At 39.0% G+C, this 22,854-nt stretch overlaps 2 protein-coding genes across 4 annotated transcripts in view; both read left to right on the forward strand.

Annotated features, from left to right (window-relative positions):
* The window catches only part of LOC141761727 (polycystin-1-like protein 2), a 28,241-nt gene extending 26,946 nt beyond the window's left edge, over positions 1 to 1,295 (forward strand). The window contains 1 exon segment of the mRNA XM_074625310.1: positions 628 to 1,295. Coding sequence (XP_074481411.1) covers positions 628 to 798 — 171 coding nt within the window. The 3' untranslated portion in view covers positions 799 to 1,295.
* A 1,730-nt stretch (positions 1,296 to 3,025) lies between these two features.
* The window catches only part of nfat5b (nuclear factor of activated T cells 5b), a 45,294-nt gene continuing 25,465 nt past the window's right edge, over positions 3,026 to 22,854 (forward strand). Inside the window, exon 1 of one of the 3 annotated variants that reach the window (XM_074617548.1) lies at positions 3,026 to 3,341. In XM_074617548.1, coding sequence (XP_074473649.1) covers positions 3,269 to 3,341 — 73 coding nt within the window. In that variant the 5' untranslated portion in view covers positions 3,026 to 3,268. Of the gene's footprint in view, positions 3,342 to 15,423; positions 15,452 to 20,701; positions 20,845 to 22,854 lie in introns of those variants that run through there. The other 2 variants (XM_074617558.1, XM_074617567.1) reach the window with 2 other exon arrangements.

A 22,854-nucleotide genomic window follows, 5' to 3' on the forward strand; every position in this document is an offset into this window, starting at 1 on the left:
TGAAAGGGTAATGTTGGTATTTTTCAACCTGGACCTTATTTTCCCATGTTTTTGTGTCTAACTGACTAATGGGGTCAACACTTTTTGAAACTGGTCCAGTATTGAGGGAGAATGCTGATTTGACCCAAACATTATGAGTAATAAAAGAAAACAATCTTTTGTTTTCTCATGATAACCATAGATTGTATACAAAGATGGATGACATGACAGCTCTCCAAAGTGAAGCCAAAACATATGGATCGCCCCCTGGTGGCTGGCTGCAGTATAGGTCATAAAGGCCTCCTCCTCCATGTTAATGGATTGGACGTGGGTCAAACTACAAAGTGAAAGTACACGTCAAATAATTTTTCCCCTAAGATGGCTTCAGTCATTTTCCGTTGTCCATCTTTATATATACAGTCTATGGTGATAACAAGTTAATTATATAATTATCTTGAGATAACAAAGCTTTGTTTCTCAAATTAACAACATAATTAACTTGTGATCTTGAGAAAATCATATTAAAAAAAAGAATGTTTGAATCATGTCCGTTTAGGGCTTCCGTAGTAGAAGACGTGAGCTATTACCATTACAGATACTGTAACTTGATACTCGTTGAGTTATGCACATTACTCTCTGTTCTTACAGCCGTCAGAAGAGGATGAGATTGTGGACCTGATGCTGATGAAACTCTTCAGTTTGTTTGGACTCAAATGTAAGAAACAAGGTGACGACTGCCTAAATGAGAAGCCGGTTGTTTCATCTGCTTCAAATAACGGACTCTCAACGATTTCTTCTGGGAATATGTGTGATGGTTGACACGTTCCCACAGAATGCTTTGCTTCAGTTTTTGCTTTTGTTGCTTTGTGACTGAATATTAACCCTTGCAAGTCCATTAGTATGTCGCTCTACTGCTGCAGACATGTCACTCTTGTAGGCTGAAACCCTGAGAGAAAGTAGGAACTGAGGATGATCCTTATGTTACACACTGAGGCACTGTATTTAGGCTGCAGTATATTTTGTTAACCAAATAAATGTGTGTTTCTGTCACTAAATCTTGTACAATATGCTTTTATTCCATAAAATAAGTATTCATGGATACTATCAAAACAGTGTATTTGCATAAATCTGACTAATCTATAACAGTTGCATGTTATGAAACAAGACCAAGCTTTTCTTATCACTATGTCTATGAGTAGACATACAGTATATCATACAACTTAGCGCCCACACTTAGACAACAAACACAAGGTGGCTGCATAAATAGAAGTGATAAAAAACAACAGTGCAGGCTATAGAGCTGCAACGATTACTCGACTAAATGATTAGTTGATCAACAGAAAAATAATTGGCAACTATTTTGATAATTTTCATGCAAAAATGGCAGAAAATGCTGTTTTCAGCCTCTAAAATATGGAAAATGTCCTGCTTTTTTACTGTTTTATATCATATTAAACTGAAAATCTTTGGTTTTTGGACTGACAAAACAAGACATTTAAAGACATCACCTTGGACTGTGAGAAACGGACATTTTGTCACTATTTTTGTACATTTTCCAAACAATTAATCAATTAGTCTAGAAAATAATTGTTAGTTGTAGCCCTACTTCAGGCATATGATGCTACTACCTCTGGATGTTATCAGATTCAACAAGATATCATTTTACTGTGTATACAGTCAAAATAGATAATTATGTAATGTAATACGATCTGCAGATCTGTGAACCATAAACATTAGTATGCACTTAATATCTATTGCCAGGTGCCTTTAAATGCCTTTTTACCATTTTAATGTGTTGCTGCTGTTATTCACCTGTGGCTTTAATGTGCAATGAAATAGATGAATGGCTAGATGTCATCAAATTATTACCAGGTATAATCTGTTCTCATGCAGATGGTTTGATGTGCTCTCCCAACTCTTGTTTGTTTTTTTCTACGATTTTGTTGGACTGATCCTCTAACTTTGTAGGGTGCAGGTGTTGTGATGGAAGTACATGACCTGTAACAGAAATAGATAATAATAACTAAATGTAAAGGTCAGATGACAACAAATGCCAGCTGCGGAGCAGTATGGATGGGTCGGCTGAGACCAATAGTGAGGAGTTGGAGGCCCACTGCATCTTAACAGGTTAAGGTTATAGATAGATAGATAGATAGATAGATAGATAGATAGATAGATAGATAGATAGATAGATAGATAGATAGATAGATATATAGATAGATAGATAGATAGATAGATAGATAGACTGTAGCCTATAGATAGATAGAAATAGGCCTACTGTATAGACAGATAGATATACTATATACTGTAGATAGATAGATATACGGCAGAGATATAGATAGATATACTGTTTAGACAGATAGATATAGATAGATAGGTAGATATACTGTAGCCTATGGATGGGTAGATGTAGACCTACTGTATAGATAGATATACTGTATAGATAGATAGACAGATAGATAGACAGATTGATAGATACTGTAGACAGATAGATAAGTAGATATACTGTATAGATATATACATATAGATAGATAGATATACTGTATAGAGAGATATAGATAGATATACTAGATAGATAGATAGATAGATAGATTGATAGATATACTGTACAGATAGATATAATGAATACTTTATAGAATAGATATAATGAATAGATATACTAGATAGATAGATAGATAGATAGATAGATAGATAGATAGATAGATAGATAGATAGATAGATAGATAGATAGATAGAACACATTGAATATAACCTACATTGTGATAATAATAATAATAATAAAAAAAAAAATAAAACTACAAAAAGTTAATGTGCTTCAAAAAACATGAAAAATATAAGGTAAAACGACAGTAAAGTGCGCAGTACAAACTGTCACTACCGGTGCAGTATATAAGTAGCAGTAATACTGTGTGTACTGTACAAAGTTAGCATAGATTCACTCACATATATCTCCTTATACTCACCACATACTGTTAATAATATGATCCCGACGTGCTCTTTACGTCATTGCGTCATCAGTGAGTGGGCGTGGCCTCTCGGTGTGAGCAGAGCTCGGGTCGTCTGACAATAACGTGCGTCGTACCGCGCGAGGGGGACTCACGAGCCTAGTGACAGCGGAGACGGTTAACCAGCCATAGCGACAGGGTCAACTAACTCACTACACTACAGTCTTCTGGACACGAGAGTGAAGGTTTTCTGACAGTCAGAGAGAGAACGAATATAATATCGCTCAGTGACGGTAAACTGACGACTTTAAGGTGTCCGGTTTCCTCAACTCGGAGGGATTGCGATGCCCTCTGACTTTATCTCCCTTTTCAGCGGGGACCTCGACCTGAATGCTCCCAGATCACTCTACTCCAAAGGTAACAACAAATGCTCTTTATATTGTCTCCTGTTGTTTAGTTGAAGTGTTTAAAGTTGTAGTTTGAGAGTGTAACTTTCTCCTCCTACCTGGTGGTAACTCATGTGGTGTGGTTCAGCCCCCTCACTGTCACACTGATAGCACAGTGTGAGTCTCTGTGTACTAAGAAGTCCTTCAGCTTGTACTCTTGGTTGTGTTTCTTTGGGCAAGGTGAAGTTGTGTTTTCTCTTTCTTTCTGTTTTTTTTTTGTTTTTTTTCTCAACCTGAAGCCCTCAGCAGCTGCATGCACACCGGTCAGACCAGTTTACTGTCCCCCTGCCAGCTGAAAAGCAGTGCTGTGCATATTTTTTGTGGGTTGTCTGATTAGGCCACCAAGGCCCCCCTTGAGGCTCCACACATCATGCTCCACACTGTCCCTAGTGGATACTGCGTACAGTTAAAACTGTGTACTGTCAGTGAGTTGGAGCCCTGGAGCAGGTGTATAATTATGTGTATTGTAGTATGCTTATTCACAGAAAAGGTTAATCCATTGAATAATTCCCACTCAGACACGTAAGTGGAAATATGCTAATTTGCATCATACCAGCAGAGGGAAAAGTGCAGTGCTGGTAAGAAACAAACTGCTGCAGCAGTTATTTCTGTACAAACGTCCACTTTACATTCACTAGATATTCTCAGAGCTACAAAGTCTTCTGCAGTGTGTAGTGTGCGCGCATACACGTGAGGTGGAGCGAGCTGAGTGAAGGCAGGCAGGCAGAGGAGCAGAGACTCCGGCCCTGGAGACCAAAGCTACGGTCTCCCCCGCGTCCTCCGACCGCGGCCAACACTGTTTTTCAAGACGGGCTTCACTAGATCTAACTTTGCGGTTTTGGTGCTTCAGTGTAGTTTGTGTTGGAGTCTTGTCTGAACAGCGTAGCCACACGCCAGCGCGCGTATGCGACCCGGCTGATTTATACGTGTAAGAAGTTACAAACAGTCCCTTTAAAGGCATACTATGCAGGAATTGACGCTTACTGTTTGTAAACACAACATTTAACGTCCCGAACACACCACACACTTCTAGTTGGTCATAAATGATGATTGAGAGTATTCTTTTTATTATTTTTGTACATACATTGTTTTTAGAAAAATCCTGCCTAGTATACTTTTTAATCTAGTTACTAAAGATTTACTGTATGTATGTAGTTGAGAAATGAACATAAAGCTGCATTTGGTAGAAATGGAGCAAATATGATTAAAAAAAGTTATTTTTATAAAACGGTCGCTATATAATGACAGTAGTGCATGAGACAGGTAATCTGAAAAAAATCATGTGCCTCTGTGTCCTTCGGTGCTCCTAATTGCATTTAAAAGATTTCACAGACTGGAGAACTAACAACCAATCAGAGCCGGGCTGGAGTCTGCCGTCTCTGAGCAGCTGTCAATCACTCGCGAACTCCGACCAAACGGTCAAACTAGGCAGCGCTGATAACTGTAATGCCTATTTCTCGTCTCAAATGTTTTCAGAAACATCTTGTAGAGTACTGTTTATCTGTAAAATGAGAAAGTTTGTGACCCGGCAGCCATGTTGAGATCTGTTGAGGAAATACCAAGCACCGCCCACCAGCTGGAGCACAGCCAATAGGAACGTTCAATAGGAACACTCTCTCTGTGAAATGACCTGTGATTGGCCAAAGTCTCTCGTCACAGGCTAGATTTTATAAAGCCTGAAAATAGAGCCATGAGGAGGTAAAGAAGTCTAGTTTTCTCTCAGAACACTTGAATTACAATATGCTGAAAGGTTATTATGTTATTTTTGCCCAATGATGCCAAAAAATTGTTGCCTACTGAAGCTTTTAACTATAGCGTTTTTCTACATTAGGGCAAACATATCTTTGAGATTTACATACGTCATCTTCTTGTTATTCATCGGCTGATACATGTGCCGATACCGATATATCTGTAATAAGCAAATGTCGGCCAGTCGTTCGTGCTCTACTTTACAATGACGTCAGGACTTCTGAGGGTTTTTGTGTAACTACAGCTGTTTTGTAATTTAGGAAATAGCGTCTCTCCAGTGCGTTGCCACATCGCAACACAACATCATCCAACAACACAGTTGGAGTTGTGTATATTTGCTGTTTTCATTTTACACATCCAGTAGGCCTAACTGATTATTCGTGCTAAACTAGGCTGAATAGTTCTCATGCTAATCTCTGGTTGTACAGAGATGAAATTGTTAATTGATTCTCATTTAGCTCTGAGTAAGTGAGTGAGTTTTCTTTGGGTTGACCTTCAGAAGTGCTTAATTACTACCAAGGACTCCGATAATTAAGTCAACACGCAAGTTCTCCGATACACAATTTCTTTTTTAAGGGTCTGTTCGCTGAAAATCTTCTAATTCTTACCCCACAGTATTAAAAACATTTACTAAAATGTTCACTCACTGAATAAAACAATTAAAAAGTAGTAAGCACCAATCCTTTAATATTATTTAGAGGAACCAAGATCCATTGGCAATAAAATAAAACTATTTAAGATTTGTTTTATTATTGAACTCACTTTAGTGCTCATTGATTTATTCAGTTTAACTGACTCGTCAGAAAGCCTGTTATACTGTAGACTTCAATCAATTCATGAGTCAGCTGAAATTCCTTTGAGATCTCTTAGAGACGAATAGTGACTTGTTCTTTAGCCTACCTTGTTTGCTTACTAATCACACTATTGTGTATTTATGTCAGCACAGTCGACGCGGCTGTGTGTGAGAGGTGAAGTTAGTGTTGCATCTTGCCGACAAGGCCAACTCAACCCCCCCGTTTGTCTGTGGGATGGCCCTTTGGTCAAAAAGACAAATATCATTTATTTAATTCATCAAATGCTCAGCATTGACAAGTCATACCTCACATCTGGATAAAAAGGAATTCTTCTCTATTATGAACGTAATATAGAGTAGGTTGTTGCAGCTTTTTGTAGTAATTTATTAGATTGTTTGGTCAGTAAGGCTGTTTTGTCAGAAAGCTAAATTGAGGAATTAAGGAATACATATTTTTAGCATGCGAGTAGTTCAGGGAATATCAAGGAAAAACTGTAACAATGGCGCTCAGGATAGGAATGCATTGGTCACACCAACTTTTGTGGTCCGTAAAGGACAGCAGGTTAATAGACGCCATAAAATGTCTTCCCACATCAAAGGTGAGGAATGTTATGGCTTTCCCATAAGTTCTATCAAGCCCGGTTAACAATTGCAAGACCACAGATCTCGACAGTTGTTTTTTTTCATATTGACACCCACCAAAGCCGGGTCAATCATTAACCCTCTGGCTGCCCTGTGTGTAAACCTGGGCTTAAATAGCACTCTATTAATATTGACTCTGCTGTGTTAAGCAAACTTAGCGGCATGCGCTTAAAAATACTTGATTGCCTTGAAAGCTTGTTGATATCTGATGATGAAAGAAGAAATACCGTAGAGGGAATACATCTGAACAATAAGTAAAAGTGTATTCTATCCTGTTGCATTAGGTTAGTGACTGTTCTGTCATAAACACAACGACGGCATTCTTTACGGTGTCTTCATCTGTTTAACATCAAGATCGACCTGTTCTGCATACTTCACACAGTCAGTATAGTTGGTATAGATTTGCTTGGTTATTCGCCAGGTTTCACAGAGGAAGCAACCACACGATCATGCTTGACATTGACGATCATTTTCAGACAGTGAAACCAGGATGATTCCCATAAAAATGGGTCACATCGGTCGTATGCTATCTGTCTGAGAATCTACTACTGTGAATCTAGATGCTACTAATAGTACACACTTCTTGTAGGGTCCTTGATATTCACCTTGGGCCTTTGGTTCTGGCCCTCAGGCTCCATCTACGAATGCTGCACTTGGGTTTTGTCAAGTTTGTCATCAGGACCGTCTGTCTAAGGGGCCGTACAGATGCTGCGTCTTTTGCACGCTCAATTCCATTGTTGTCAATGTAGATGCACGGAAAAGTGGGCTCAAACGTGGGAGCGAAGCCATCGTGACGCGCAAGCGTTCCCAAGCGCCTATTTTTCAGGGTGCGGTGGCTGCGCTCCGAGATAAAAATAGTTCAACTTTTGGAACGCTGCAGCGATCACCGCATGTCATGTGACGAGGACCAGATGTCTTTTCTTTCTTCCGTAAATATTAGTCTCTAGTAAATATATGGAGGAGAAGTTAATCATTTTAGTGAAGGACTACCCAGAACTTTACGATCTGTCCCACTGACTATTTTACTTGTGTCATCCTTTCCGCGCGACACTTCCGCGACGATGCCGTGGATCAGGACAGCGTTATCAGCGGATATCGCCGTATGAGAGCAGTGCAGAGTGGCGCACAAACAGGGACTCACTTGACTTAACTTAACTCACATGCACTAACATGCACGTGCGACCGGACCGACTATGTAAACAAAGCACAGAGAAGCTTGGATTACAACACGCACAGAGGGAGTCGTTCTCTGTTCAGGAGGACATTACTTATTATTATAAAAAGCGATTATTATTACTTATTATGTTAATGCTCTGAGTGTTGTATGGAGAACCTTTACTGATGTGTTCACACAACAAGCCAAACAGCATCAGGCTACAAGTAATTTTCAATGGAAGCTGGTGACAAGAATCTACAAACCGCTCCAACGGCGCAGCGATGCATCAACCAGTCATATGTTTTTGTTTCATCCTGTTTTGAGTCGTCTGCAAATATGCCATTAGCCAGTTTGCTGTGCTATTTAGTGACATGGCTACATCAAACGAGCACTTGAGCAACACTTCAACTCGCTGACAATTTAGCTGACCATGCTCGCCGTTTTGTCGCTTTTGTGGCTGATAGTGTGAACATAGCTGAAGTCTTTTTAGTTGAATCCTGCTTATGAACTTGTGACAGTATATATGTTCAAATAAAAGAGAAATCTTTTTTATATTTGATAATTTTTATTAATGAGTCAAATGTAAAGCCTGAATAATACTGGTAATGATACTGGATATAAATTTCTCGCATATCTGATAAGTGCTGATAGATTCATTGTGTGTGTGTGTGTCTTGTAGTTATGCAAATTACTCACACCTCCTTAACTTCCTTTAAATCTAGGCTATTTGATTAATCATTAACACTAACCAAACCTCAGTAAAACGACTAATCAGGGCCAGGTCAAAATATCACCTCCTCTGGTATTTACTGCACACTTGTGACTTTGTTTTGGCCGCGGAAAATCAATATATGAGTTTAACCTGTTGAAGCTGCTGTAGCACCTGATACTGACGTGTCAATTTTATGGGATTTTTTTTTCTCATCAGTGTTGCAGTCTTAGGGCTGTTTCTGCTACAATTTGTTAATTTGATGTCTTATTAGATCCTCTACCTACCTTTTGTTGTTCTACTAAAGAACAAAATATTTTGCTTTGCGCACAAAAGCTTGTGTCGGCATTTTTTGTGATCTGAAAAATAGCAAGATATCAGAAAATATATGAAAAAATGTAAGATATTCCCCCCAAAAAATAAAAATGTAAAATATCCCCAAATTATTAGAAAAAATTAATCGTATACAACAAAAATTAGGAAAATTAACTATGAATCTTCGTTTTTTATTTTAACGTCACTTGATTTACTTTAGTAATACTCATATTGCTATTTTTGGTGGTATATTATTAGTACTACATTGTGAATTAACATTTGTGGATGTTTTATGCAGTTTTGTACAGTATGTATGTACTATATAGCACACTAGATTTTATGATCCGCAATGAAGTTATCAGCAAACAAAATTAGCCTATTTTATGTCAACTGTGCTCATGAAATGGAAGCAGATCTTTGCTTATGCCTCGAAGCAACCACAAACACATATCAGCTGTTAGAAAAACTACAAAGTGGAACAAGATGGTGTTTATCTTCCAGAAAGCATTGTTTCTGTTTTAGTTCTGTGTCAAGCTGGATGGAAGAGTTTCACCGGCATTCATTTATAGTTCAGCATAGGATTTCTGTTAATTAATGTGGAGATGATGTTGTCTTCACAGGCCAAAATAGAGCGGAAACATGCATATTCAGATTTAGCTGGTTTAGTGTTGACACAGTGTCTTCTTAGTCGTAAGGAGAAGTGCAGGAGGCCATGATGCTTTTGCTCGCAATCATTTTGCGGAAGATTTCTCACACTCTCCTGTGAAAAGCCCAAGGCACCCGTGAGATCTAACATCCACCCCTTGTGTTTCTCTCCTGAGCAAGATGATTCTGAACTAAGACATTCATTATTAAGTAGGGTGAATCTTGGCAGGCGGGAGGCTTTCCATTGGCAGATGAGAAGCAGTAGTTAAGGTGTCAGTAGCTCATAAACAGGTCATGCACACCGTGTTACCCGCTGCCAGGGTATTTCATGGATCAAAAGGAGGGAAAAGTGGCACCTAAAATGTGACCTATTGAACTGTCATTTATTACATTTCTTCATAGGAAAATAAATATTTTTGTATATTAAATCCTAAGCACACGTATGAGGCCACATCAGCCTATAAGAAGGAGTGGCTATTAGGGATGTCACGAGAACCGATACTTCGGTACCGAGTCGAAGCCAAAATTCTGAAAATGTGACAGTACTCGTTTATCTACTGTACCACAGATACCGGGGATCAGGGATCAAGACTAATGGCGTCCCGTCATCCCGGGGATGACCGAAAATTTCCCTGATAATGCTACATTGTGAACAACAAATCTGTGTTGAAATCGGCAGGAGGAGAGTAATGTTATTTGTTAGCAGCCGGTGGGCAGCACAGTCCTTCTTGGCTAAATAACGGAGCTAACAGCTAACTTTAACAGAGGTTGCATTACATTATGATGTGTTCAAGCTCTTTCCAGTAAAAAATTGTATTGGGTGAAGGTAAATTACAACGTTATCATGATGTGTTCAAATGTAATCTTGTAAAATTTAGTTTTTGGCAAGAAAGTTGGGGCAGATCATCAGGGATTAGTAATAAATTTGCAAAAACCAGTATGCAAATAAAAGAGTGTATGTTATAGTACGTGGAATTTATTGTTTTGATTTTGTTTTTTTTACTTTGGTATCGAGAATCATGGAATTTCACTGCTATTGGTATCGACTACTAGATTTCTGGTATTGTGACATCCCTAGTGGCTATGACATTAATAATCTTATATCTGTAGAAACAAAAACAAATCATTGTAGGGATTTAAAACATATTTAAATAATAAGATGGGTTCTGTTTACAACATAGTCAAATAAAAATTGTTTTTTTAGCAGTGTAGTGCTTTAAACGAATACTGACATACCACAAACCAGAACACCAGCTTCATGTAATCCAATATACCAGCCTTACAATAAGCCCTCCCTTTGTGAAGTTGATCATATTCAGTTTTTGTTGAGACGGTGCCAGAGAGCTGTTGACTTAGGTCTTTTTGAAGGCTGAACGTTGTGGTTGTGTATTGTTTGATTGTAATGTTCTACAATAAGCTTCAGATTGAAACAAAATTTTAGTTGACCTTTAACACTTGTACTCCTTCTCTCATCATCCCCTTCCTTCTGCAGCAGTTGCCATGTTGTCTTGTTAGTGATGTGAATTATGCTGTTAACGGTAATTAGCTCATGTATCATCCTACTATGTTGTCATTTTTTAACAGCATCCTGAAGTGATTCGCGGTTGCAATTAAAGTTGGCACAGATGCATTTAATTCAACACTCACTTAATTGTCTTATGGTAAAGGCAGCACAGACATTCAGGTTGCGTAGGGAGTTGATCTATTGCTACAGGTCTCAGGTCTGCGTGTCAATATGTCTAATACCTGAGTGGATCTGAGCGGACTCGCTATAGGCTCCGTTCTTGTGGTGCGTCATGATCATCACAGGAGAAAATTGTTTTTATTATCCAGAATGGAGAGTAGGAAAAATAACATGTAGGGTAGATTGTTTTCATTCTCAAATAATCTGCCAGGGACAACGGTTTTCTAGAATGTAAGGTGACTTTATCAAATGTTCATCTGTTCGCTGTTCATTTCCTTTTTCCCATCAACAGTCAACTTTTTTTTCTTGTATGACAACTAGGGCTGGGTATCAGTACTCAATATCTTTGTTTGTTTTATGTAGGTGATGAGACATAGTCATAGTTGGCGCCTACACAACCTGTCACATCACAATGTCTCCTCACAGCGGCTCATACAGGGAGGTATTTCATGACCTTCAAGAATGCTGAATTCCTTTGACATAGAGTAGTCAAACAATCCATCCTACAGGCTAACGGTTGTGTTATCTCAATATCCTGTTTTCATTCATTTTTCTGAGTCATCTGCTGCTTCCTTGGCAGACTGGCAGCAGGTCTGGAACAGGCTGGCTGATTCCCCCCTGCATCCTGTCATTGTTGGTATTCTTTCTGTCTTTACTGACGTGACACTAAAGGGTTTGGATACTGAGAGAAATGCCTGGTGGCGCCGAGGTCCGGAGAAAGGATGACTGATTATTGTAGCGCCTCTGTCTTTTCTTTGTTAACTTGTCAGGGGATAACCCTTATCAAGATGGTATTGGATTGTTTAGAAAAGGGAAGATGTCATTGAAGGGGGCGCAAAATCACAAATCTTTATTCTGGACAGAGCTTTGTAGAACTCATTCATACTTCATGCAAGAAGCACCAACACCATTCGTATTTGTTAAATTTGTTGTTAAAGTTAATTCCTGACTTTGGCACCCCAGGGTAGATAAACAAACAACTACAAACCAAAACATATGCCATCAGAATAATTTGAAAGATGATATAATCACGTAAAGATTAGGCACTTCCTATGTAAGATTTTTATAAATACTGAACCTAAAAAGGACAAAAAGTGTTAGGACGGTTTGAGGACGCCTCTGACTACAGGTAGACGCTTGTGCTCCTGTTGGTAATAGAGTGCTGCAGGGATGATGTATTTTGGTAGGCCAACCAGGAAGTTGGCATCACCCTGGTTTCCTTGACAAAAACCCAATGGGATTTTTCCATTGGGGTTTGGGTTATTGCAGAAAATAAGCTCTGTGGCAAAGAAACGTTTATGATACTTACACGTTTTGTTCAGGAAGATTATCTCCACAAATGAACACCACTTTTATGATTTTTGAAGTGTAAATGCAATCGCCGGAAGTAAAAAGCTAACGTTAGGCTATAAACGAAGTACACCACGGTCGCATGAGCGTGAGTATACACCACGAGGCTGTAACGGCGGACGAGTTGGCGTGATGACGTTTAGTAGTTTTCATTTAACCACTTGTTAGCAACCGCCTTTTTTAAGATTTATTGATGTATTTTATGTCGTAGAACAAAATGTTAAAACCTCCTCAGCTTGTGTTAACCACAGACCTTATTTCAGGCATCTGACCAAAAACTCATTCAAAAAACCCATTGACTTCCAGACGAGTAAGGCTGAAGTGCTAAAATGCAAACTCATTTCTGGGTTTTAGGACTCACTCCTGTAGCACTCTATAACTTGATTGTTGTCGAAAATTTAAAAATACTCAACTATGAAACTAAAGGACTAGTGCACACTGAAAACTGAATAAAAGGAACAATCTAATTGATTTTAGGTGTGTAAACCCTTTCTCTACATTTTTGGACTCTGACTTGGTTGCTTGCGTCCCAGCTCTCTTTTTTTGTTATTGGTTGAGCGCAATGTTTTTTTTATTGTATTTTTATTAACATGAAGCTCCTATTGTTCCAATCACAGTATTAAAGACATTATTTCACTTTCATTTAGTTTTGAAACTAGATAACTGAATAGATACACAAGAATGTCACAAGTATAATAATAGTATTATAAGGACATAATGCTTTAAGAAAAATAGACTTATGTATATATGTTGGATGAGGATTAGTTGATTTAAAAGTTGTTTTTCACATTGAACTCAAATCAAACTGTCAGAACAGGTAAATCAATACCTAAAAACATCAAACAGCTAGTCACAAGGTCGCCAACTGAATTTTTTTTTATGATACCTGAAACACATTCAGTAACTACTGGAGGTCTGCTTAGCTCATAAATACATTATGATCCTTTTAACCTTGTGTAACGTTGTCCTGCCATAGTGTCATTTAAAATCAAAAGTCATGTTTGTTTCCAGCCCCCACACAGTGGAATCCCTTGCCTCGGGACAAGTCAAGACAAGTCAAGGTGAACTGGCGCTCTCCTTAATAGCATTACATACATTTATGTAGGTCATCGGTTACGTTCCTTTTAATCCCTTGCACCTGTTGAAGTCAGGCGCCTTGTTACAGCTTCAGAAAATAACAATTATTGTTAATTTGAATTATAAATCAAATTGTCATTGTGTTAATCAGTAGTAACAGCATTATATTGTGTCAGCAATATTTTGTCTGTCTCCTCTTGCCACTCCTTCATGCATCAGAGTTGGAGTTTTTTTGATGAGTTAAATAAGACGTCATCATCAGAGATGACAATGTTCATTTCTCACCCTCTCAGCAAGCCACAACCTGCTCAGATAGACAGAAAAAAAACTAATAGGCTCTCTTAAAATTACATTTTGATTGCAGCAGTGGTGTTTTGAGCAATAAAAAGTACATTTTTACTTGATCAGACAGTAGACTGTGACAAGAATCTCACCCAAATCTATCTGTGGTGACCCCAAAATGAGTTCTTCCTACTTTTTCAGTAAAACCGTCAAACAAAGGCCAGAAGAACTTCATTCAGTTTTGTGGTAGCGGTGGCATTTGCTGATTCTTGACCCCCTTTCTCCCCGTCTACTGTGGGTTTCGCCTGACTAATCGGTAGACATTCCAGATCCTTATTTAGACTTTATGCCAAATCGTCTTAAGTAATTAATGTCTGGAGGCGTATAGGCTCAGTCTGGCTCTGGAAATGAGGGACACATTGTCAGAAATCTGGAAAATGGCAAGTCTTAAAGAAATAAAACTTGGGAAATGGACAGAAATACTGGAGCAGGCTGAGGTTATGGTTTTATATTCTGCTGCTTTTTTTAAGGCTGTGATTGTTTTGAAATGGCTTCTCAGTTTACAAAATTTTTGGCATATCTAGTCCTTTATTCTTACACTCATACATTCTATTATGAATTTCTGAGTGCCTCAAGACGCAAAGAGACCTTCCCAGTCTACGCTAAATGTTGACCCAATGCCAGCTATTTTGTTTGCTATCTGTTTATTCACACTTTCTTATCAATTGTCAACAGCTTCCATCAGAAATCAGCCCGCAAGGTTTCCAAAACAAGACCTCTGTGAAGCCACAAGCTATTTTTAGATCATGCTCACTGTGATTGGATGCCCTGTTCGGAGCTGGCATTAACATGCGTCTTGGGTGATCCGATCACGAGTGGACAGCTCTAAGTACAGGTGTTAACGCACTGGGGCTGAGCGATTTTGAAAAAATATCTAACTGCGATTATTTTGAGTGATTTCTGCAATTGCGATATGATTTGCGATATCAGATTGATTGATACGTTTCTTTGAAAAACTTATTGATTATGGTGTGATTTTTGAGGGGATCTGTATGAAACAAAGATGTTTTATTAAGTCTGTAGAATATGATGTGTAGGCCAGGACATCTCTGCAGCACCACAATATTTAATTTAAAATGGCGTTTTGACGCCTCTAACAAATATTGCGCCTCCTACAATTTGAAAACTGCATTAGGCCATATTGTGATTTTGATAAAATTGATTAATTGTGCAGCCCAGGCCAAATGTTTGGCATGAAATAGAAATAAAAACTAAACTAAATAACTATTTTGCAGACTGTGAGTAGCTTATGAATTCAGTTTTGCTGTGATTCCTTACCAGGTTCAGACTAAATGCGGTTAGCGTGGCAGCTTGGTGATGTCACACTGTCGATAAGTGTGTGCGTTGTTGCCAAAGGCTCTTCCTGTTGCCTCAGCACGGTTTTCCTGAGAGCCGGACAGAAACGCCCTCTGTTGGCACACCAAACATTTTGTTGAACACTTCTGTTATACTTCAAGTTGTTAGTGTGTGTGTCTGTGGGTTTGTGGTCTCCTCTGATTCAGAAGAAAACAGACAGTCATTTAGGAACTTCCCATCACCAGTTTGGCCTGATTTCACTGGAAGAGTCGTGTAGAAGTTTAGCACGTCCCAGTATCTGTGTGTTAGCATGGCATTTTTTGGTGAGTGTGCATGTGTGTGAGCATGCGTGTGTGCGTTGTCTTCTGTAAATACTTTGAATTCCTCTGCTTTTTGAAGTCACACTCTCATGTTAAGCTCAGTGTCTGTTTCATCTTTTTGAGTCCGCTGGTAAACACAGAGCCAAATGCAGATGAGATTAGTACTCAGCCAGAATTTGACTATATTTTTCCCAGTTGTATACTTCCAGTAATCTGAGTAAGTGCTGTGTGAGGATGTTAAATACGACTAACAAACTTGACCTGTAGCTGGGTGGTTGGGCCCTCACAGGAGCCTCAGTGGGCTGTTTTGTAAAGTCAGGATGGTGGTGGGTGTTTGTTGAAAGCAAGTCATGTAAACTGATGCCTGGAGGTCGTTCCTGGTCACTTCAGGATTAGCTGGACTGAAAGAGCTGCCACAAACTCATGTAAGACTTTTTCAAAAAGCTTATCCGAACTCAAAGATTATTGGGATTGCTGGAATTAATAGCCAAAATACAAAATGTCTACAATTAGGTCTTTTCATTTGGGATTGACCTAATTAAGAGCTGCAGCCATACACTATAGCTGCTTCTGAATGAGCACATTATTTTCAAGGGCGGCTGATATAAAATATCTATCTCCAAACTTGAACTCCTCGTTTGTTTTTGGCCTAAAATATATATATTTATGCCTCCGTGCCGGAGACAGCCGTGGCCGGAGCCATTATGTTTTCATGTTGTCCATCCGTCCGTATGTACATCCCATTCTGGTGAAGGCGATATCTCAGGAATGCCTGGAGGGAATTTCTTCAAATTTGGCACAAACATCCACTTGGACTCAAAGATGAGCTGTATAGAGTTTGGTGTTCAAAGGTCAAGGTCACTGTGACCTAACAAAAGACGTTTTTGTCCATAACTCAAGAATTCTTACGCTAATTATGACCATTTTACATAAATGTCTAATATGAAAAAAGGATGACGTGATAACATTTAGGACAGACATGTTGATGATGTAAACTGCAACTTGACTGGTTGGCAGAGGCATAAAACCGCAAGGCGGTAATTGTAGTTTCAAATACAGTCATTCTTTTCTTTGGTGTTTCTTCACCCTGAATTGCAGGCCGACATGTAGCTTGGTCCAGGTCCGATGTAAGATTACAGATAGACCTTCTACAGGGAATATGAATTGATATTGTGAGCAGTGTTTGATCTTTATACTTTTCCTTTCTTTTGCTCACAGTGATCCATTGGATTCACCTTTTTTAATTACTCTTGTAAGATTATCACCGGCCTAAGCAGCCTTCACTGTTTGTACAGTAAGATCAGCACAAGGTGGATTAGGTTAGAAAGCTGATAGAAATATGTTGAAATACTGGCTTATGGTCAATCTTATATTATGCAAGCTCATTAAGTATGAAAACAAAATGGTTTTCAAGGTAATATGATATTATACTCGGGCTGCCCCCCTGGTAGCCAATTAGTCGACTAATTGGTCGTTTGGTCTTAGTTGACTAAGATTTCTTTTCATGCTTTTTTCATGCTGAATGACTTATTTCCAAGAAACTTGTGAGCTCATCTCTGGAATACACAAGATATAAAGTGGTGCTTTTGTGTGATTCTTTGTGGAGAAACTCAGTTTTACAGATCTCTCGATTAAATCAACTAATCGATTAGTCGACAAAATTGTACGAGTGTTACTCAACTTTTCGTAGAGGACAGCCCTACTATTATACACTTATCATTCTCAGTTCCTGACTAAAAATGCTGTTGCTGTTAAACAATCAAAAATGTGTGTTTGTGATTAGGGCTGACCCGAATGCTTTGAAGCTTTGGCCGTTGCCATGGTAATCAACCTCCAAATCAATATTCGAATGCTTCAGGGTTTTTTTTGTTTTTATTTGCATAAGTATGTAATAATAAATACATCCCAAAATAGCCCATGAAATAAGGAATAATACCACAACATTATTCATTATTCATATTTAACATTAATCATTATTAGTTATTCTCAGACGGATATCGTGAAGCTTCGAATATCTTGAATATTTCTCACCGAAGCTTCGAAGCCCAAAAAGTGGTATTCAGGACAGCCCTAGTTGTGATGCTACTGTAGCTACATCTATTATTCAACAACTGTTGTTTCACACATCCTCTCTAATTCTGGTAATTCTGGTCTGTTTCTTCATCAGGAGAACAATTTATCAGAAGTAATGATGGTGCCATGATCCTTTCTGAATGCAATAGGTGGTTAAATGCAATGATGGCACCTCCAGTTGTAATGGCTGCTATTGTGCAGGAGGCTGAGTAATCACTGGCGACTTTTATTTCAACATATTTGAGTCATCATGTCTGATGTAATCATTAGGTGTATATTAGTGACAGGCTGCAGTCAAAATGAAAGTTATGTGCCCTAGGTTCCACTTGTAACTGATATTATTTTACGAGGCAATATTAGTTTGTAGATCAAACACTTGAGCTGCCGGAAAAATGAAGTGTGCGGTATATTTATAGCTCTATTTATTACTTAAATTATGACAGTAAAATGATATAAAACATTCTGTACTCACCTCAGACAATCTGATTAAAATATGACTCATAACTTGTGACCTGAAGGTGACGCAATCTTACAACAGATATTGATCACTTTTAATGGCTGACACTGTATGAAAAGGATTCACAGCTCATGTCTAAGTAATGCAACAGCAAATGAATGACTTGTCATGATGAAATGCACAAATTCATCAAAATCAGGAAGCGTTGGAAGCATTGCAAGCAGATCATGCATTAATTGACACGTCATCACATTACCTACAGTTGGCCTATGTCAGTCTGATTATCACTGCTGTTACCAGTTGCTGTTTTCTTGCCTGTAGCCTTTCCCATCTGCCACCTGTCATTGAAGAAATAGTTTCTGACCACAGAGGTAACGCCCGTCGGATGTTTTCACTTAATCACACCTACTCTCACTACGCCTCCGCATGCTGTCATGTTCATCATGTTGTCACTCCACTTTTACAGTACTCTTTGCCAAGTTTGTCCAGCTTGTAAATGTACAATCAGTTGCCGGTTTATTAGGTACACCTAGCAATACCTCCTGCAATAAATCTTACCGTTGTGAGGGTTATAACGTTCAGTTTTTGTTGAGGTGATGATTCAACTTTGTGGTCATTTTTGAGGCTGCACACTGAGAAATACTTCTGATATTTAGTCTGCCTTCATTGATACTGTTAAGTGTCACCAAATTAATCTCAATATTAAAGTACGTTGATAAAATTGGCTGGGATTTTGGGGATGACTATTTGTGGTGTCAGGAAATAATGACATAGAAAATCATCAGTAATGTAGGTATGATGATCAGCTCAAAGATAAGCTCACATTTGTGTCCCTTAATGCAGTATTTAAGACCAGGAAACATAAATGTAAGTTACATCACAATATTGCAGTCCCATTTAAAGGTGCAGTGTGTAGGATTTGGCGGCATCTCGCGGTGAGGTTGCTGAAACTTCTCTTCATGTGCCATGCGTGTAGGAGAACTACAGTGGCTGACATGAAAACAGGAATGTCCCTCTCTAGAGCCAGTGTTTGGTTTGTCCGTTCTGGGATACTGTAGAAAAATGGCGGCCGGCTCAGTGAAGCGGACCCGCTCCCTATGTAGATATAAAGTTTATATCTACATAGGGAGCGGGTCATGAACAGCTCATTCTAAGGTTACAAAAACACAATTTATTTTCAGCTGATTATACACTGAAGAAAAGAAACTAGGGCTGTCAAAGTCAACATGATAATAAGGCGTTAACACACATTCGTTTTAACGTCACTAATTTCTTTGACGCTTTATGAAACTAGAAAACCTAAAAACCTTTAACGCATTAACGCAACTTGCGATTTCTAGGTTGTAGCGGGTTCAGCTTTAAAGATAGAGTGAAGATACTGGCATCATATGAGACTAGAACATCTAAGGAATCCATTGGTACCAACCACGTCATACTAGCTTGTCGGAAGGAGGTTAAATAACGCTCCAAACTTAAACTGAATTTTGGAAAACTAGGAAAAGCTGGCATGGCCATCTTCAAAGGGGTCCCTTGACCTCTGACCTCAAGATATGTGACTGAAAATGGGTTCTATGGGTACCCACGAGTCTCCCCTTTACAGACATGCCCACTTTATGATAATCACATGCAGTTTGGGGCAAGTCATAGTCAAGTCAGCACACTGACACACTGACAACTGTTGTTGCCTGTTGGGCTGCAGTTTGCCATGTTATGATTTGAGCATATTTTTATGCTAAATGCAGTACCTGTGAGGGTTTCTGGACAATATTTGTCATTGTTTTGTGTCGTTTAAAATATGATAATGATTTATCAGCCAATATTAATTTTAAACAGAAAAATATGACGAAACAAACATTTATGATAATGACCCCTTAAATCTGATCACTTATAAATAAGTTACCAGAGCAGGGCATTTTGTTTGCAGTTGGATAATAAACTTTTATCAGCCGGGCTTTAATAATATTGATACCATGTGAATATTGCCCAGTTATTATTAATATTAAACCAGAGTTGTGATCTATCATACACTGATTCTTGCATTAGCTATGCATTAATTAAGCATGAATGGTATACTCATATTGTAAAGAGTATTATTCGGGCTATTGTGTAATCTCTTAGTAATGGTTGCAGTGTCAAATAAGATAATATGCGATGGTGACATTTTACAGAGATGATTCAAAGTTTTGCCACACTGTTTTAATATTGTTCATGTATAAATATCCTGCATTTTTAATGCCCGTTTCATCACTTGAGTTTGGATGATCCTGTTTTATTTTCCAATTTTCTCCACATTATCTCACGAGAGACGCAAACGCTCAGAAGACTTCAGTCCCCTGATATGCGTTGCTATGGAGTCCCTGGCAGCCTTCATGTAGGCTTGGCTGTAAACATTTCAGGGTTGTTGTACATGGTTTGCTGCAGGTGCCAGCTCCTTCACTGTTTCTGCTTCACCTTCGCTGCTTGGAATAATCTCCAAATGTACTGAGCTTAATCTCATCTTCCCCATCACTTTTTGATCAGTCAAGTTCAATAAATTCACCTTGTGAATCTCCGTAGCCTGAATTTTACACATTAACGTTAACCTACATAAAGCAGGTTATTCTATTGCTTCATTTCTGCTTGGCAGGATTCCACATGACAATACCACTAACCAGTTGAGCAAGTAGCGAAAAGGGTCTGGGAGCACACAGTAAACAAGACAGGGAGAGGGAGAGAGGTAGGTGGAGTGGAGGAGGGGGACAGAAGGGGAGTTAAATCAGTCACTCAGCCAAAAAACAGTGCCACGCCCCAGGTGCCAGGGCTAGTAAGAGCAAGCAGCAGGAATGTGAGGGAAATGAATGGGAGTGTAAGTTCTGCCATTCACATGGTGAGTGCTTTCTTTTTTTTCACCTTTTAGCCTGCACTACTTACCATATAAACATATCACAAGGTATGGTGAGGGTATCAAAAGCAAACATATTTGACTGTTGGCTCCAAATATATCTGTCTTTATGCAGGATTTCTGACGTGGATTTTAAGTGTTTGTTATTTATCCTTCTGTTTTTTACATTGAATGGAAACAAAATGTGTGAAACAGTTAATGAGCCACTTTTCAATTCAGTTGATATTCACCAAAATCTAATAATACTAGCATGAGTAGACTTGATTTAAACTGACCACACGAGCATGGTGTCTGTCAGTGTGAATGTTTTTGGTCAGGCTTTAATCTGTTATTATGATGATCACAGAAAGGACAGAAAATGAAAGGTTTTCCTCAGTGGTCAGCGGTCTGCACAACATGACTGCAGTCTTAAGTTCAAGTGAAAACATCACGTGGCGTGTGAGTTCGTACAGTTTATTTCCCAGTTAACGAGGCTGACCTTTTTTAAATCGTCTCCTGTGTGAAAGGGACAGTGTTTTGTCACGTGTAAATAAAGAATTGCACTCTGTCTGCTTACGAGGAAACAAGTATGCCGCAAAATGCTCAATTTTTTTCAGCCTTTTAAAAACGTCAAGGGACTGTGGAAACACTTTGAACAGGCCAGCCAGTGATTCGAGACCACTGCTCTGAGAGAAGAGTACATATTTTCTGTCTGTGCGGTTGGCAATCTGTTTACTGGAAGTGCTGCTCACTCAGAGCACATGTTGCTGCATGTGCAGTCAGTCAGCGAGCCCCAAGAAGACTGTGGAGTTAAAGAAGTGTAAATGCACGGGCAGAGAAAGTGTTTTTGTGGAGACGGTGGGGGGGCGACTGTGTGCATGTGCGTGCATGTGTGTCTTCGATTTTTGTTTGGAGAACTTAGCAAATAACCAGCGAAACCACACTAGAACCCTGTGTGTGTGTGTGCATGTGTGGTTCAGTTATATGAGTTTGCTGAGTCCAGATTTAAGCTCCCTTTCTGGGAACCAGCATTCCCTGCTCGTCTAAATCGAGCTGTAAGAGACTGGAGGGCTTTGGGAATGAAGAGGCATGGGCTGGTTTCAGTATGTCCCAGGTTTGTCTATTGTACACAGCGAGTGGTAACAATGGGAGGGTTAAGTATCTGATATACACACCGGACCCTGGGACTCAGCTGCAAGTAATTAAAGCTGGCAGTTGGCAGAGAAGAGAGTCAGGCGACTGTAATGGCCGCTCTAAGTTCATACCATAATATTTGGATGATGAATCAGGCTGCTAGTAAAAGTGTTGTCATGCTGTTGACCCAAGGCTTTCTCCCCTCCCCGTGTCCCGTTGGCCCCGAGGGAGGCAGGAGAGAAAAAGGCTTTGTACCACCAGTCTGTTTGTAATGAGATGTGCTGTTTATTTGGTATGCTACAGCTTTTGCTTTTACCCCAGTAGTTTCATCATTTAGTGCCTTGTGTACCATTTTAGCTTCAATGAAATGGACAATCTTGTTAGACTTCCATAGATAAGATGTAGCTTGGATGTTAGCTTTCCATCTCCTTGGTTAACAAGGTTTAAGGTAAACAGAAATGTCACAAATAGGGCAACTAATGATAATTTTAATCTTCGATTAATCTTCCGGTTTTTCTGCATTATTATCATTGTCATCATATGTCTTGTTCTGTCCGACCAACAGGCCAAAAAAACAAATGAACTAAATTTATAATGATATAAAACAAAGAAAAACAGCAAATCCTCACATTGGAAGAGCTGGAACCAGAGAAAAGAGAAAAAATAACTGACAGTGATTAATTGATTATCAAAATAGTTGTAGATCTATTTTCTGGTGAATGATTTTTTATATGGCTGGAACGTGTATGGTCAGTCTGTGACTTTGTGGCTAAATTGCTACCCAAATAGTCAGTGTTCATGTCTATAATGTTAAATCCAGCTGTACATGTCCACCAGGTCCGCTGAGGACACTAGGGGACGTGCTGCTACACTCAACTGGCC

The sequence above is a fragment of the Sebastes fasciatus genome, chromosome 2, assembly GCF_043250625.1.
Source record: "Sebastes fasciatus isolate fSebFas1 chromosome 2, fSebFas1.pri, whole genome shotgun sequence".
Classification (NCBI taxonomy): Eukaryota; Metazoa; Chordata; class Actinopteri; order Perciformes; family Sebastidae; genus Sebastes; species Sebastes fasciatus.